We start from the raw sequence: 14,822 nt of genomic DNA, 5'->3' as shown, positions 1-14,822 counted from the left end.
TGTTAGCCAGAATGAGCTGGTGGGGAAAAATAAACGTTTACTTCACAATTCTGTGTGTGTGTGTGTGATATTTAAGGTATTAAAGACCGTTCATAGGGGTTTCTAATCCCTGTTATGTGTTAATGATGAACTGTGGAGTTAGTTGAGGGTAAGTCTGGGCACTGTGAGACACGCCCGGGTACACGTGGTGGTACATCTGTTATTTTGGAAACATATCAGTAAAAGTTTAAGTAGTTTTTATGACTCGAAAGTATAGGTTCAGAAAGTCATGGTCGTACTTTATGGTAATATTTGTGGAGTACTGTCTACGTGGGATTCTAGTCTGTGTCCTCGAGTTATTGATACGAGGAGAGTCAAGTTTATACTGACTAACAAGCAGAGGATGTGATATACTGTAGGCTTAATGTTTCATAATACTGTTCACTCTGGGGCTCGAACCCGTGTCCTCGTAGAAGTGAAGAGCCATCCAGAGAAGTTGTGTGGAGGAGAGGGGTGGAGAGTGTGGGTGTTTGTGTGGAGTGAGAGGGTGGAGAGTGTGGTGTGTTGTGTGGAGTGAGAGGGTGGAGAGGTGGGTGTTGTGTGGAGTGAGAGGGTGGAGAGTGTGGGTGTTTGTGTGGGAGTGAGGGAGGGTGGAGAGCGTGGGTGTTTGTGGAGGTGAGAGGGTGGAGAGTGTGAGTGTTTGTGTGGGAGTGAGAGGGTGGAGGAGGTGGGTGTTTGTGTAGAGTGAGAGGGTGGAGAGTGTGGGTGTTTGTGTGGAGTGAGTGTGGAGAGTGTGGGTGTTTGTGTGGGTGAGAGGGTGGAAGCGTGGGTGTGTGTGGGTGGGGAGGATGGAGAGTGTGGGTGTTTGTGTGGGTGGGGAGGGTGGAAGTGTGGGTGTGTGGGTGGAGTGTGGAGGTGTGGGTGTTTGTGTGGGTGAGAGGGGTGGAGAGCGTGGGTGTTTGTGTGGGTGGAGGGTGGAAGTGTGGGTGTTTGTGTGGGTGAGGAGGGTGGAGAGTGTGGGTGTTTGTGTGGAGGGAGAGTCTGGAAGGTGTGGGTGTTTGTGTGGAGTGAGTGGGTGGAGAGTGTGGGTGTTTGTGTGGAGTTGTGGGTCAAGTGAGTCAGACACGTCGAGCCTCGCGTCCTGCTAATGGTGATTGTGCCAAGTTCTCGCTTCACTCCAGGGAGGTGTTGTCCCCCATCAGGAGGCGGCGGCAGGTCCTGGGTAAACTGAACTTGTGCCGACGACCTCTGGCGGCAACGACCTCACCTCTATTGACATCTGTTGACTTGTTTGTTGTTTACGTTGTCTGGCTGTGACCTGTGTGATGGTTACTTCGTCAATCGGGTGTGACCTTGTGTTCTGAGGTCACCGGCCGGGCGGTTCGTTGATCAAGTGTGACCTTGTGTTGTGAGGTCACCAGGCACTGATCAGACGTCCTCGGTATTAAGTGATGACTCCGTCTAGTAAACAGTTGTGACCATTGAGGTGAGTGGTGGCCGGGCGAGGGGAGTTCTGTCCCATCCACCGATTTATAGTGAATTAAAAGATCCTGGCAGACAGTAAGTGTTCTTCACCTCGACAGATGTTCTCCACCAAACACTAAATGTTCTCCACAGGAAGTAGTGTGCTCCGCCTCAGATCATACAGCGATTAATGGCGGACCTTCCGATCCCCTCCTCGGTACAGACTGTTTACCCGCGTCGTGTTGCGACCAGACGATGTTTGTCGCGAACAAGTGAGGTCATGGGTTAACGACGCCCATCCACTTTACGAATGGACCAATCAGAGCGCCAGGGTGATGTGTATCAACAGGATCACTGTGATATCAAACCATCAGGGCACTCAGTCACCCGGGACGGTCTGCTGACGCGGCCGTAACCTCACGACGCGGCGGCGGTACGGACCTAGTACGTGAACCCACGGCTAACTTATCTAACCTAACCTAACATAACCTACCGTAAGTAGGAGGAGGAGTGAGGGAGAGACCGGGAGTAGGGGAGAGAGAGGAAGAAGAATGAGAAGACAATGGCGTTATAATGTTCTCCCACGTGTTATAATGTTCTCCCACGTGTTATAATGTTCTCCCACGTGTTATAATGTTGAGGGCGAAGGAGACATCTTGGGGCGAAGGAGACATCTTGGGGCGAAGGAACATATTGAGGGCGAAGGGAGACATCTTGAGGGCGAAGAGAGACATCTTGAGGGCGAAGAGAGACATCTTGGGGCGAAGGGAGACTTTGAGGGCGAAGGAGACATCTTGAGGGCGAAGGAGACATCTTGGGGGCGAAGGGAAACATATTGAGGGCGAAGGGAGACATCTGGGGCGAAGGGAGACATCTTGGGGGCGAAGGGAGACATCTTGAGGGCGAAGGAGACATCTTGAGGGCGAAGGAGACATCTTGGGGGAAGGGAGACATCTTGAGGCGAAGGAGACATCTTGAGGGCGAAGGAGACATCTTGAGGGCGAAGGGAGACATCTTGAGGGCAAAGGAGACATCTTGAGGGCGAAGGAGACATCTTGAGGGCGAAGGAGACATATTGAGGGCGAAGGACATCTTGAGGGCGAAGGGAAACATATTGAGGGCGAAGGAGACATCTTGGGGCGAAGGAGACATCTTGGGGGCGAAGGAGACATCTTGGGGCGAAGGGAGACATCTTGGGGGCGAAGGAGACATCTTGAGGGCGAAGGAAACATATTGAGGGCGAAGGGAGACATCTTGGGGGCGAAGGAGACATATTGAGGAAGGAAGGAGACATCTTGGGGCGAAGGGAGACATCTTGGGGCGAAGGAGACATCTTGGGGCGAAGGGAGACATCTTGGGCGAAGGAGACATCTTGGGGGGCGAAGGGAGACATCTTGGGGGCGAAGGGAGACATCTGGGGCGAAGGGAGACATCTTGGGGGCGAAGGAGACATCTTGGGGGGCGAAGGAGACATCTTGGGGGCGAAGGGAGACATCTTGGGGCGAAGGAGACATTGGAAGGAAGGGAGACATCTTGAGGGCGAAGGAGACATCTTGGGGCGAAGGAGACATCTTGGGGGCGAAGGAGACATCTGGGGGGAAGGGAGACATCTTGGGGCGAAGGAGACATCTTGAGGGCGAAGGAGACATCTTAGGGACGAAGGGAGACATCTTGAGGGTGAAGGGAGACATCTTGAGGGCGAAGGAGAGACATCTTTGGGGCGAAGGGAGACATCTGAGGGCGAAGGGAGACATCTTGAGGGCGAAGGGAGACATCTTGAGGGCGAAGGGAGACATCTTGAGGGCGAAGGGAGACATCTGAGGGGAGGAGGAGACATCTTGAGGGGGAAGGAGATATTGGGGCGAAGGGAGACATCTTGGAGGGCGAAGGAGACATCTTGGGGGCGAAGGAGACATCTTGAGGGCGAAGGGAGACATCTTGAGGTGAAGGGAGACATCTTGAGGGCGAAGGAGACATCTTGAGGCGAAGGAGACATCTGAGGGCGAAGGAAGACATCTTGAGGGGAAGGAGACATCTGAGGCGAAGGAGACATCTTGAGGGCGAAGGGAGACATCTTGAGGGTGAAGGAGACATATTGAGGGCGAAGGGACATCTTGAGGGCGAAGGAGACATCTTGGGGGCGAAGGAGACATCTTGAGGGCGAAGGAGACATCTTGAGGGTGAAGGAGACATCATTGAGGCGAAGGAGACATCTTGAGGGCGAAGGAGACATCTTGAGGGCGAAGGGAGACATCTGAGGGCGAAGGAAACATATTGAGGGCGAAGGAGACATCTTGGGGAAGAAGGGAAACATATTGAGGGCGAAGGAGACATCTGAGGGCGAAGGAGACATCTTGAGGGCGAAGGAGACATCTTGGGGGCGAAGGAGACATCTTTGAGGGCGAAGGAAACATATTGAGGGCGAAGGGAGACATCTTGGGGCGGAAGGGAGACATCTTGGGGGCGAAGGAGACATCTTGGAGGAAAGGAGACATCTTGGGGAAGGAGACATCTTGGGGCGAAGGGACATCTTGGGGCGAAGGAAACATATTGAGGGCGAAGGAGACATCTTGAGGGCGAAGGGAGACATCTTGAGGGCGAAGGAGACATCTTGGGGCGAAGGAGACATCTTGAGGGCGAAGGAGACATCTGGGGCGAAGGAGACATCTTGGGGAAGGAACATATTGAGGGCGAAGGAGACATCTTGGGGGGAAGGGAGACATCTTGGGGCGAAGGGAGACATCTTGGGGCGAAGGAGACATCTTGGGGGCGAAGGAGACATCTTGGGGGCGAAGGACATCTTGGGGGCGAAGGAGACATCTTGGGGGCGAAGGGAGACATCTTGAGGGCGAAGGAGACATCTTGGGGGCGAAGGAGACATCTTAAAGGAGACATCTTGGGGCGAAGGGAGACATCTTGGGCGAAGGGAGACATCTTGGGGGGCGAAGGGAGACATCTTGGAGAAGGGAGACATCTTGGGGCGAAGGAGACATCTTGGGGGAGGAGACATCTAAGCGAAGGAGCATCTTGGGGCGAAGGAGACATCTGGGGGCGAAGGAGACATCTTGGGGCGAAGGGAAACATATTGAGGGCGAAGGAGACATCTTGAGGGCGAAGGGAGACATCTTGAGGGCGAAGGAGACATCTTGGGGGAAGGAGACATCTTGAGGGCGAAGGAAACATATTGAGGGCGAAGGGAGACATCTGAGGGAAGGAGACATATTGAGGGCGAAGGAGACATCTTGAGGGCGAAGGAGAATTGGAGGGCGAAGGAGACATCTGAGGGCGAAGGGAGACATCTTGAAGGCGAAGGGAGACATCTTGAGGGCAAGGAGACATCTTGGGGGCGAAGGGAGACATCTTGGGGCGGAAGGGAGACATCTTGGGGGCGAAGGAGCATCTTGAGGGCGAAGGGAAACATCTTGAGGGCGAAGGAGACATCTTGAGGGCGAAGGAGACATCTGAGGGCGAAGGGAGACATCTTGAGGGCGAAGGGAGACATCTTGAAGGCGAAGGGAGACATCTTGAGGGCGAAGGGAGACATCTTGGGGGCGAAGGAGACATCTTGGGGCGAAGGGAGACATCTTGGGGGCGAAGGAGACATCTTGAGGCGAAGGAGATCTGAAGGCGAAGGAGACATCTGAGGGCGAAGGGACATCTTGAGGGCGAAGGAGACATCTTGGGGGCGAAGGAGACATCTGAGGGCGAAGGGAGACATCTTGAAGGCGAAGGAGACATCTTGAGGGCGAAGGAGACATCTTGGGGGCGAAGAGAGACATATTGAGGGCGAAGGGAGACATATTGAGGGCGAAGGAGACATCTTGGAGGACGAAGGGAGACATCTTGAGGGCGAAGGGAGACATCTTGAAGGCGAAGGAGACATCTTGAGGGCGAAGGAGACATCTTGGGGGAAGGAGAACATATTGAGGGCGAAGGGAGACATCTGGGGCGAAGGGGAGACATCTTGGGGGCGAAGGGAACATATTGGAGGGCGAAGGAGACATCTTGAGGGCGAAGGGAGACATCTTGAGGCGAAGGAGACATCTTGAAGGCGAAGGAGACATCTTGAGGGCGAAGGAGACATCTTGGGGCGAAGGGAGACATCTTGGAGGGCGAAGGACATCTGAAGGCGAGAAGGAGACATCTTGAGGCGAAGGAGACATCTTGGGGCGAAGGGAGACATCCTGAGGGCGAAGGGAGACATCTTGAGGCGAAGGAGCATCTTGAGGGCGAAGGACATCTTGGGGGCGAAGGGAGACATCTTGGGGGCGAAGGGAGACATCTTGAGGGCGAAGGGCATCTTGAGGGCGAAGGAGACATCTTGAGGGCGAAGGAGACATCTTGAGGGCGAAGGAGACATCTTGGGGGCGAAGGAGACATCTTGAGGGCGAAGGAGACATCTTGAGGGCGAAGGAGACATCTTGAGGGCGAAGGGAGACATCTTGGAGGGCGAAGGAGACATCTTGAGGGCGAAGGAGACATCTTGAGGGCGAAGGGAGACATCTTGAGGGCGAAGGGACATCTTGAGGGCAAGGGACATCTTGAGGGCGAAGGGGAGACATCTTGAGGGAAGGGAGCATGAGGGCAAGGGGATATCTTGAGGGGGAGACATCTTGGGGCGAGGGAGACGGGGGGGGGGGATGTGAGGCGAAGGAGACATCTTGAGGGCGAAGGAGACATCTTGAGGGCGAAGGGACATCTTGAGGGGCGAAGGGAGACATCTTGAGGGCGAAGGGGAGACATCTTGGGGGCGAAGGAGACATCTTGGGGCGAAGGAGACATCTTGGGGGAAGGGAGACATTTTGAGGACGAAGGAGACATCTTGGGGGGAAGGAGACATCTTGGAAGTATGGAGACATCTTGGGGCGAAGGGAGACATCTTGAGGACGAAGGGAGACATCTTGGGGCGAAGGGAGACATCTTGGGCGAAGGAGACATCTTGAGGGCGAAGGGAGACATCTTGAGGACGAAGGAAAGATTTGGATGGAATTTTAAAAAGGAAACGAGAGAAAAGAGGGGCTGAACTCCTCCTCTCCTTCCTATTCTTTTCTCCTCCTTCCCCTCCCTTCCTCATTTTATCCGACCTCTTCTTTCCTTTCTCCTTTCACGCCCTCTGCTTCCTCACCTTCTTTCTCGTTTTCCTTCTTCCTTCTTCCTTTTTCCTCCCGTCTCCCTTCTTCCTTCCTCCACCCTCCCTTGCCTCCCCCCTCCCCCTCTCCTCGCCTTCCTCCCTTTCTTCCTCCTATTGCCTGCCTTCCATGCCTGTCTTCTTTCCTTCTCTTCCATATTTAGCCTCATTCCCTCCTACTCTTCCTTCCTATACTTCCTTGTTATTTCCCATTTTCCTTGTCAATTACCTCCTGTTTCCCAATCCTTCCTTCTTTGTTATGGATGAAAAGATGAAACGATACTCACATGGATTAATGGCTGATGGTCGATGATTTAAAAATCATCGACGAAAACTCCCGGCATCAATATTGTGCAAGCGACCCCAATACAGTGTCGGCCTTGTGTACCGCAAGCCAAGTAAACGATGTGTAGTACTCACACTGTCCCCAAACACCGTCATGCTTATGGGACCAACTTCCAGTACTTTAGCCATTGAAGCTGCTGGGCCATGTAGTGCTGGGTCGTGTGGTGCTGGTCGTGTGGTTCTGGGCTGTGTGGTGCTGGGTCGTGGTGCTGGGTCGTGGTGCTGGCCGTGTGGTGCTGGGTCGTGGTGCTGGTCGTGGTGTTGTGGTGCTGGGCCGGTGCTGGGTCGTGGTGCTGGCCATGTAGTGCTGGGTCGTGGTGCTGGGTCGTGGTGCTGGGCCTGTAGTGGTCGTGTGGTGCTGGGCCGTGTGGGTCGTGTGGTGCTGGCCGTGTGGTGCTGGGTCGTGGTGCTGGGGCCATGTAGTGCTGGGTCGTGTGGTGTGGGTCGTGGTGCTGGGCCGTGTGGTGCTGGGTCGGTGCTGGCTGCGTGGTGCTGGGTCGTGGTGCTGGGTCGTGGTGCTGGGCCGTGGTGCTGGCCGTGTGGTTGGGTCGGTGCTGGGCCGTGTAGTGCTGGGTCGTGGTGCTGGTCGTGGTGCTGGCCGTGTAGTGCTGGGTCGTGGTGCTGGCTGTGGTGCTGGGTCGTGGCGGTCGTGGTGCTGGGCCGTGGTGCTGGGCCGTGTGGTGCTGGCCGTGGGGCTGGGCCGTGGTGCTGGCCGTGGTGCTGGGCTGTGTGGTGCTGGGTCGTGTGGTGCTGGGCCGTGTGGTGCTGGGTCGGTGCTGGGTCGTGGTGCTGGCCGTGGTGCTGGTGGTGCTGGGTCGTGGTGCTGGGTCGTGGTGCTGGCCGTGTGGTGCTGGGCCGTGTGGTGCTGGGTGTGGTGCTGGGCCGTGTGGTGCTGGGTTCGTGGTGCTGGGTCGTGTGGTGCTGGCCGTGTGGTGCTGGGCCGTGGTGCTGGCTGTGTGGTGCTGGGCCGTGTGGTGCTGGGTTGTGGTGCTGGGTCGTGGTGCTGGGTCGTGTGGTGCTGGGTCGTGGTGCTGCGCCGTGGTGCTGGGTCGTGGTGCTGGCCGTGTGGTGCTGGGTCGTGTGGTGCTGGGTCGTGGTGCTGGTCGTGTGGTGCTGGGCCGTGTGGTGCTGGGCCGTGTGGTGCTGGGTCGTGGTGCTGGTCGTGGTGCTGGGTCGTGGTGCTGGTCGTGGTGCTGGCCGTGGTGCTGGGCCGTGTGGTGCTGGGTCGTGTGGTGCTGGGCCGTGTGGTGCTGGGCCGTGTGGTGCTGGGTCGTGTGGTGCTGGGTCGTGTGGTGCTGGGCCGTGGTGCTGGGCCGTGTGGTGCTAGTCCCGAACATCATCTCACTGCACTTGGCTTTAGGTCGTCAGAGTATTGGTATACTGGAACTTTGAAAGGACCTCAGACCCACGGGGCCTTGACCTACGGGCCTTTGACCTAATGGGCCCTTGGCCTAAGGGCTCTAGACCCAAGGGCCCTAGACATAATGAGCCCTAGACCCACTGGGTCTCTAGACTTAATTGGCTCCCAGACCTAATGCTCCTAGACATAATGCGCCCTAGACATAATGGGCTCTAGATCTAATGGACCTCGATCTAATGGACCCCTAGACATAATGGGCCCTCAATCTAACAGGCCCCAACTTAACAATGAAACACCACCTATTCCAGTGGTTTCACCCAGCTATGGCTCCCCAAGGAGCCACGGCAAGAATTTAGGGAGCCACGGCGAGTCAGTAAATTGTACGTTTCCAAATAATGCTGGGAATCTGAATTAACAAAACTTGTATTACTTATTTTGACTTGGCAGAAGAGAATTTTCATTCTTTTTTGTCATTTTGTTTAATCATAACGACAATACAATTTTAATATTTACATACTCTGGTGCTATTTTTTATGGATTATTTAAGATCACAGGTCCAGTCCCTGTCTGTGTGACAGGCGCTGGACCGAGCTGCTGAACCGACTTGTTCAGTACGTGTCCGTGTCATCCCTTGCTTGGGGTGATAGGACCGAATGATCTCAGTCTGGCCTGGGATACCATCACGAAAACAGTGGAGGGTATTGTTTCTGAACCATATATTGTGTTTGAGCTTGACTTGCCAAAATATACTCCGTAATTGGTGTTACTTATTTTGTTTCATAATTCATGGTCGCTGCTTTACGTGGGTGAAATATTTGCACACTTCCTTTATTAATTATTTTATTTATTGGTGCCATTGTTGTTCATACTCATTCTTACTTATATAATCCCACCATTTTAGTGCTAAATTGGTATGACTCACTATTCTTCTCATTCTTCCGGCAGTGCTTGTCAAAGGAGGCGTGTTCTTGCTTACAGGAAGCACACACTTCAGCTTGCTAGCTTTTTGTGTGAATGTTTACCTGTGTACATGTTTGTGTATGATGTATGTGTGCTTTATGTGTGAGTGCATGGGCGTGTTATGTATGCGAATGTGTGTGTGTGTTTGTCATTCTAACTCTTTCTCCTATTTATCTGTCCTTTATCACTTGTCTGTTTGTCTGTTCTGGGAGCAAAATGAAGGAGGCCACGAGGATGTTGAAAATTCCTCAACGGGGGAATGGAGCGAGAAAGGTTGAGAACCACTGACCTATTCATTTGGACTGAGGACCCTTATGACTTCCTGGGGATGTGGAGGAGAGGGAAGGGGTGGGGAGGAGAGGGAAGGGGGGGAGGAAAGGAAGGGAGGTGGGGGAAGAAGGGGAATAAGTGGAGGTGTGGAGGAGGGAAGAAAAGGAGGTGTGGAAAGGAGGGGAGGGGGGGAAGGGGAATAAGTGGAGGTGTGTGGAGGAGGGGAAGAAAAGGAGGTGTGGAAAGGAGGGTGGGTGCTGATGGAGGAAGAAAGTGGTAGGGGAACTGAAGGGAGGCGAGGGATGGAGAGGAGGAGGGGGATGGAGAGGAGGAGGGGGGGGGGGAAGGAAAAGAATATTTACGACAGCAAAAGAAATGTTGAGGGAAATTAGTAATATTTAGTGCGTGTATAAGTGATGTGTGGGCCAAACTTAGAGATATTTCACAGATACGAACGAGAGAGTTGGTGCAAACTTTGATATGTGCTGGACGACGCTCTGGGGGGTGAGGGATGAGGGGAAGAGGAGGTGCGTGGTGGTGGTGGTGAGGGAAGGTGGGTGTGTGTTAGGTGAGGGAAGGGTGAGGAATAAGAGGGCGAGGGGAAGGTGTGTAGTGGTGAGGGAAAGAGGAGGAGAGTAATCAATCTTCAATCAGCATCATTTTTTGTTGGTTAGGTTAAGTTAAATGTTGCCTCAGATCCAGATATTCTTGTCAACTTAAAGAATAACTCAAAAATAAAAAATATAAAAAATGCATAACGAGTCAAGTAATGTTTATTAGTGAAGATTTTCCCAAACTTTAATATTGTTTGATTATTGCCAAAAAAATCTGATTACTTGTGAATAAATTGTTGGTAGAAAATGGAAACTTTTTAATCCACAAGATAAATATAGAATAGTGTGTCTCCTATGATATTCCTGTGTTCTCCGTCCATCATTCTGTGTTCTCCACCACTATTTTCTCTGTGTTCTTCTTCCACTGTTATCTCCGTGTTCTCCTCCACTGTTATCTCCGTGTTCTCCATCCACTGTTATCTCCATGTTCTTCCACTGTTATTCTCCGTGTTCTCCCACCACTGTTATCTTCGTGTTCTTCTTCCACTGTTATCTCCGTGTTCTCCTTCCACTGTTATCTCCGTGTTCTCCTCCACTGTTATCTCCATGTTCTCCTTCCACTGTTATCTCCATGTTCTCCATCCACTGTTATCTCCGTGTTCTCCTTCCACTGTTATCTCCATGTTCTCCTTCCACTGTTATCTCCGTGTTCTCCCTCCACTGTTATCTCCGTGTTCTCATCCACTGTTATCTCCGTGTTCTCCCTCCACTGTTATCTCCGTGTTCTCCCTCCACTGTTATTCCATGTTCTCCATCCACTGTTATTCCGTGTTCTCCCACCACTGTTATTCACGTGTTCTCCATCCACTGTTATCTCCGTGTTCTCCTTCCATGGGTGAGTTGGTCGGGTGAATGGATGGATGAGTGGTTTGGTCAGTGGATGGATGAATAGGTCAGTCAGAGAATGGGTGAGTGAATGGATAGATTAAATAGGTGAAAGGTAATGTGGAAATAGGGGATCGTGTGTGTGTGTGTGTGTGTGTGTGTGTGTGTGTGTGTGTGTGTGTGTGTGTGTGTGTGTATGTGTGTGTGTGTGTGTGTGTGTGTGTGTGTGTGTGTGTGTGTGTGTGTGTATGTGTGTGTGTGTGTGTGTGTGTGTGTGTGTGTGTGTGTGTGTGTGTGTGTGTGTGTGTGTGTGTGTGTGTGTTGTGTGTGTGTGTGTGTTGTGTGTGTGTGTGTGTGTGTGTGTGTGTGTGTGTGTGTGTGTGTGTGTGTGTGTGTGTGTGTGTGTGTGTGTGTGTGTGTGTGTGTGTGTGTGTGTGTGTGTGTGTGTGTGTGTGTATGTGTGTGTGTATGTGTGTGTGTGTGTGTGTGTATACGGCTCCAGTTCACAATGTTCCGAATATAAGGTAGAAGGGAACACTGTAACTTCTGTCTCTATTGACTATGACTGTCCTGAATAGCTACTGTACCTGAGTCTCTCGTTATTTGGGTTAACGAGACGGTCACTTTCGTTAACCACCGAGGAAACTTTTTTTTTTTTTGACTAGTTCCTCAGTGAGTTGCTTCCGTTAGAGGTAGTAGGAGGAGACCAGATAAGACGACTCTCTCTCTCTTAATCTTTCTCCTCCTCTCCAGTTTCACCTGCCCCTCCTTTTTTTCCCTTGTCTCTGTGTTTTCTCTTCCCTTGCATCACCTCCTTCCTAGCAGATCTAGCTCCTTGCCTCCCCCTTCTCCATCTCCTGCCTCCTTTCTTTCCCTGCCTCTTCTTCCCCTGCTCCTTCCTCCTTCCCTCCCTCCTTCCCTCCCTTCCCTCCCCCACCCCTGCCCTCCCTGATAGTGACGGCCAAGGAGTCATTGTCGGATCCATGATTTTCTCAGTGGTGTTGTTGGAGGAGCCCCTCCCACCCTCCTCCCCACCCCTTCGATCCTCACCTCTTCGTCCCTCACCCCTTCCCTCCCTGTCGTCTCGGCCAGCTGTCAGGGGAGGAGGGGGAAGGTGGGCGGGGGAAGGAGGAGGGAAAGGTGGGGGGTCTTTAGGAATAAGGGTGGGTGGGAGGACATGGGGAAGGAGGAGGGAGGTGGGGTGAGGGGAGGAAGGGAGGGGGGAGTTGAATGGAGGAAGGGGGAGGGAGGAGAGATGGAGGAAGGGGAGAGAGGTGAGGTGAGATGGAGGAAGGGGAGGGAGGAGGTAGTGGAGGAGGGAGGTGAGGTTGAGATGGAGGAGGGGGAGGAGGTGAGGTTGAGATGGAGGAAGGGGAGAGGTGAGGTTGAGATGGAGGAAGGGGAGGGAGGTGGGTTGAGATGGAGGAAGGGGGGAGGTGAGGTTGAGATGGAGGAAGGGGAGGGAGGTGAAGGAGGGAGGAAGGGGAGAGGGAGGTTGAGATGGAAGGGGAGGGAGGTGGGTTGAGATGGAGGAAGGGAGGGAGGAGAGGTTGAGATGGAGGAAGGGGAGGGAGGAGGTTGAGATGGAGTGGGGGGGGAGGGAGGTGAGGTTGAGATGGAGGAAGGGGAGGGAGTGAGGTTGAGATGGAGGAAGGGGGAGGGAGGTGAGGTTGAGGATGGAGGAAGGGGAGGGAGGTGGAGGTTGAGATGGAGGAAGGGGGGAGGGAGGTGAGGTTGAGATGGAGGAAGGGGGAGAGAGGTGAGGTTGAGATGGAGGAAGGGGGAGGGAGGTGAGGTTGAGATGGAGGAAGGGGAGGGAGGTGGGAGGTTGAGATGGAGGAAGGGGAGGGAGGTAGGAAAAGGAGAAAATAAAAACGAGTTGGAAAAAATTAAAGTATGGGAGAAAATTATTTTAGTTTCCTTCAAACTCCGCCCTGACCTGGCCCTTGGAGGTGGTCCCAGCCTGAGTTGGCTAGTAAAGGGCCTCAGTCACAAGGGTTCCTATTGAAGGGGCCTCAGATACAAAGTGGTTCCAATTGTAAGGGGCCTCAGTCACAAATGGTCCCATTGAAGGGCCTCAGTCACAAATGGTTCCAATTGTAAGGCCTCAGATAAAAGGGTTCAATTGTAAGGGGCCTCAGCAAAGGGTTCCAATTGTAAGGGGCCTCAGTCACAAATGGTTCCAATTGTAAGGGCCGCTAGTCACAAGGTTCCTATTGTAGGGCCTCAGTTACAAGGGTTCCACTTAAGGGCCTCAGTCACAAAGGGTTCCTTTGTAAGGGCCTCAGTTACAAAGGGTTCTATTGTAGTGGGGCCTCAGTCACAAGGGTTCCAATGTAAGGGGCCTCAAGGTCTTGATGGGGGCCTCAGATACAAAGGTTCCAATTGTGGGGCCTCAGTCACAAATGTTTCTATTGTAAGGGCCTCAGTCACAATGGTTCCAATTGTAAGGGCCTCAATCCAAGGGTTCTGTAAGGGGCCCTCAGTTACAAAGGGTTCCTATTGTAAGGGCCTCAGTCACAAGGGGTTCCAATTGTAAGGGGCCTCAGTTACAAAGGGTTCCTATTGTAAGGGGCCCAGTTACAAAGGGTTCCTATTGTAAGGGGCCTCAGTCACAAAGGGTTCCAATTGTAAGGGGCCTCAGTTACAAAGGGTTCCTATTGTAAGGGGCCTCAGACAAGGGTTCCAATTGTAAGGGCCTGTCAATGTTTTCATTGTAAGGGCCCTAGTCACAAAGTTTTCCTATTGTAAGGGCCTTAGTCACAAATGTTTTCTATTGTAAGGGCCTTAGTCACAATGTTTCCTATTGTAAGGGGCCTCAGTCACAAGGGTTATTGTAGGGGCCTTAGTCACAAATGTTTTCTATTGTAAGGGGCCTTAGTCACAAATGTTTTCTATTGTAAGGGCCTTAGTCACAAATGTTTCTATTGTAAGGGCCTTAGTCACAAATGTTTCTATTGTAGGGCCTCAAAAGGGTTCATTTAGGGGCCTCGAAGGGTTCCAATTGTGGGGCCTCAGTCACAAATGTTTCATTAGGGCCAGTCACAAATGTTTCTATTGTAAGGGGCCTAGTCACAAATGTTTTCTTGTGGGGCCTCAGTTACAAATGTTTTATTGTATGGGGCCCCAGTTACAAAGGGTTCCAATTGTAAGGGCCTCAGTTACAAAGGGTTCCAATTGTAAGGGCCTCAGTCACAATGTTTCCTATTGTAAGGGGCCTAGTTCACAATGTTTATTGTAAGGGCCTAGTCAAAGCCATTGTAAGGGCCTTAGTCAAATGTTTTCTATTGTAAGGGGCCCTCAGTTACAAATGTTTCCTATTGTAAGGGCCCCAGTCACAAATGTTTCCTATTGTAAGGGGCCTTAGTCACAAATGTTTTCTATTGTAAGGGGTCCCAATCCTAATTTACACCCAACCCCTATCGCTCATATATCTATCCACAACCTACTGTATGTTTGAAGCTATCCAGTGTGTTCGAGTTAATGATGATGCTTGGCACTTGTTCCACTGTCCACTACTCTATTTCCAAACCAATGTTTACCTATTTCACGCCTAAATCTAAATATTCTAATTTAAAACCATTGCTACGAGTTCGCTCCAGGTTGGATAGTTTGAGTACCTTAGTTATATTATTTAAGTACCTTTGTTATATCAGTATGATCAGCCGGACTCCTTGTTCACGATAACAGAGCCGGATAATGCCCTCCTGCCAGGGTGTAAGAGAGAGAGAGAGAGGGGGAATCATTATTAATATGTTGACCCTGGTCATTATCTGATTGGCATAAATTTCGGTGGCATTGATTGCTCCACCACAAACATAAATACATTATCTTGGCCTTCACTAATTTCCATGCTCCTTCCACCCTCCTCCCCCTC

General features: G+C 52.2%; 3 protein-coding genes across 3 annotated transcripts; all 3 read right to left on the bottom strand.

Annotated features, from left to right (window-relative positions):
- Positions 1-2,068: 2,068 nt before the first annotated feature.
- LOC121854985 (protein FAM186A-like) lies at positions 2,069-4,417 on the bottom strand (the record flags this gene model as incomplete). The annotated part of the gene is made up of 4 exons (XM_042349803.1): positions 3,379-4,417; positions 2,856-3,280; positions 2,357-2,655; positions 2,069-2,256 (listed from the first exon to the last, which is right to left on the bottom strand). Coding segments are annotated over exons 1-4 (1,951 nt in total), but the record flags the coding sequence as incomplete, so codon positions are not given.
- A 36-nt stretch (positions 4,418-4,453) lies between these two features.
- Positions 4,454-6,343, bottom strand: LOC121854984 (proline-rich protein 36-like). Its single transcript, XM_042349802.1, has one exon. It carries the CDS (start codon positions 6,341-6,343, stop codon positions 4,454-4,456), a length of 1,890 nt encoding a protein of 629 aa, XP_042205736.1.
- Positions 6,344-7,014: 671 nt separating this feature from the next.
- On the bottom strand, positions 7,015-8,253 carry LOC121854983 (extensin-like). The gene has a single exon (XM_042349801.1). It carries the CDS (start codon positions 8,251-8,253, stop codon positions 7,015-7,017), a length of 1,239 nt encoding a protein of 412 aa, XP_042205735.1.
- Positions 8,254-14,822: the final 6,569 nt, after the last annotated feature.

This window comes from Homarus americanus, unplaced genomic scaffold (genome assembly GCF_018991925.1).
Source record: "Homarus americanus isolate GMGI-L3 unplaced genomic scaffold, GMGI_Hamer_2.0 scaffold27955, whole genome shotgun sequence".
In the NCBI taxonomy this organism is placed as follows: Eukaryota; Metazoa; Arthropoda; class Malacostraca; order Decapoda; family Nephropidae; genus Homarus; species Homarus americanus.
Note: the sequence above shows the minus strand (reverse complement) of the source record. Positions and strands in the feature narration are given on the sequence as shown.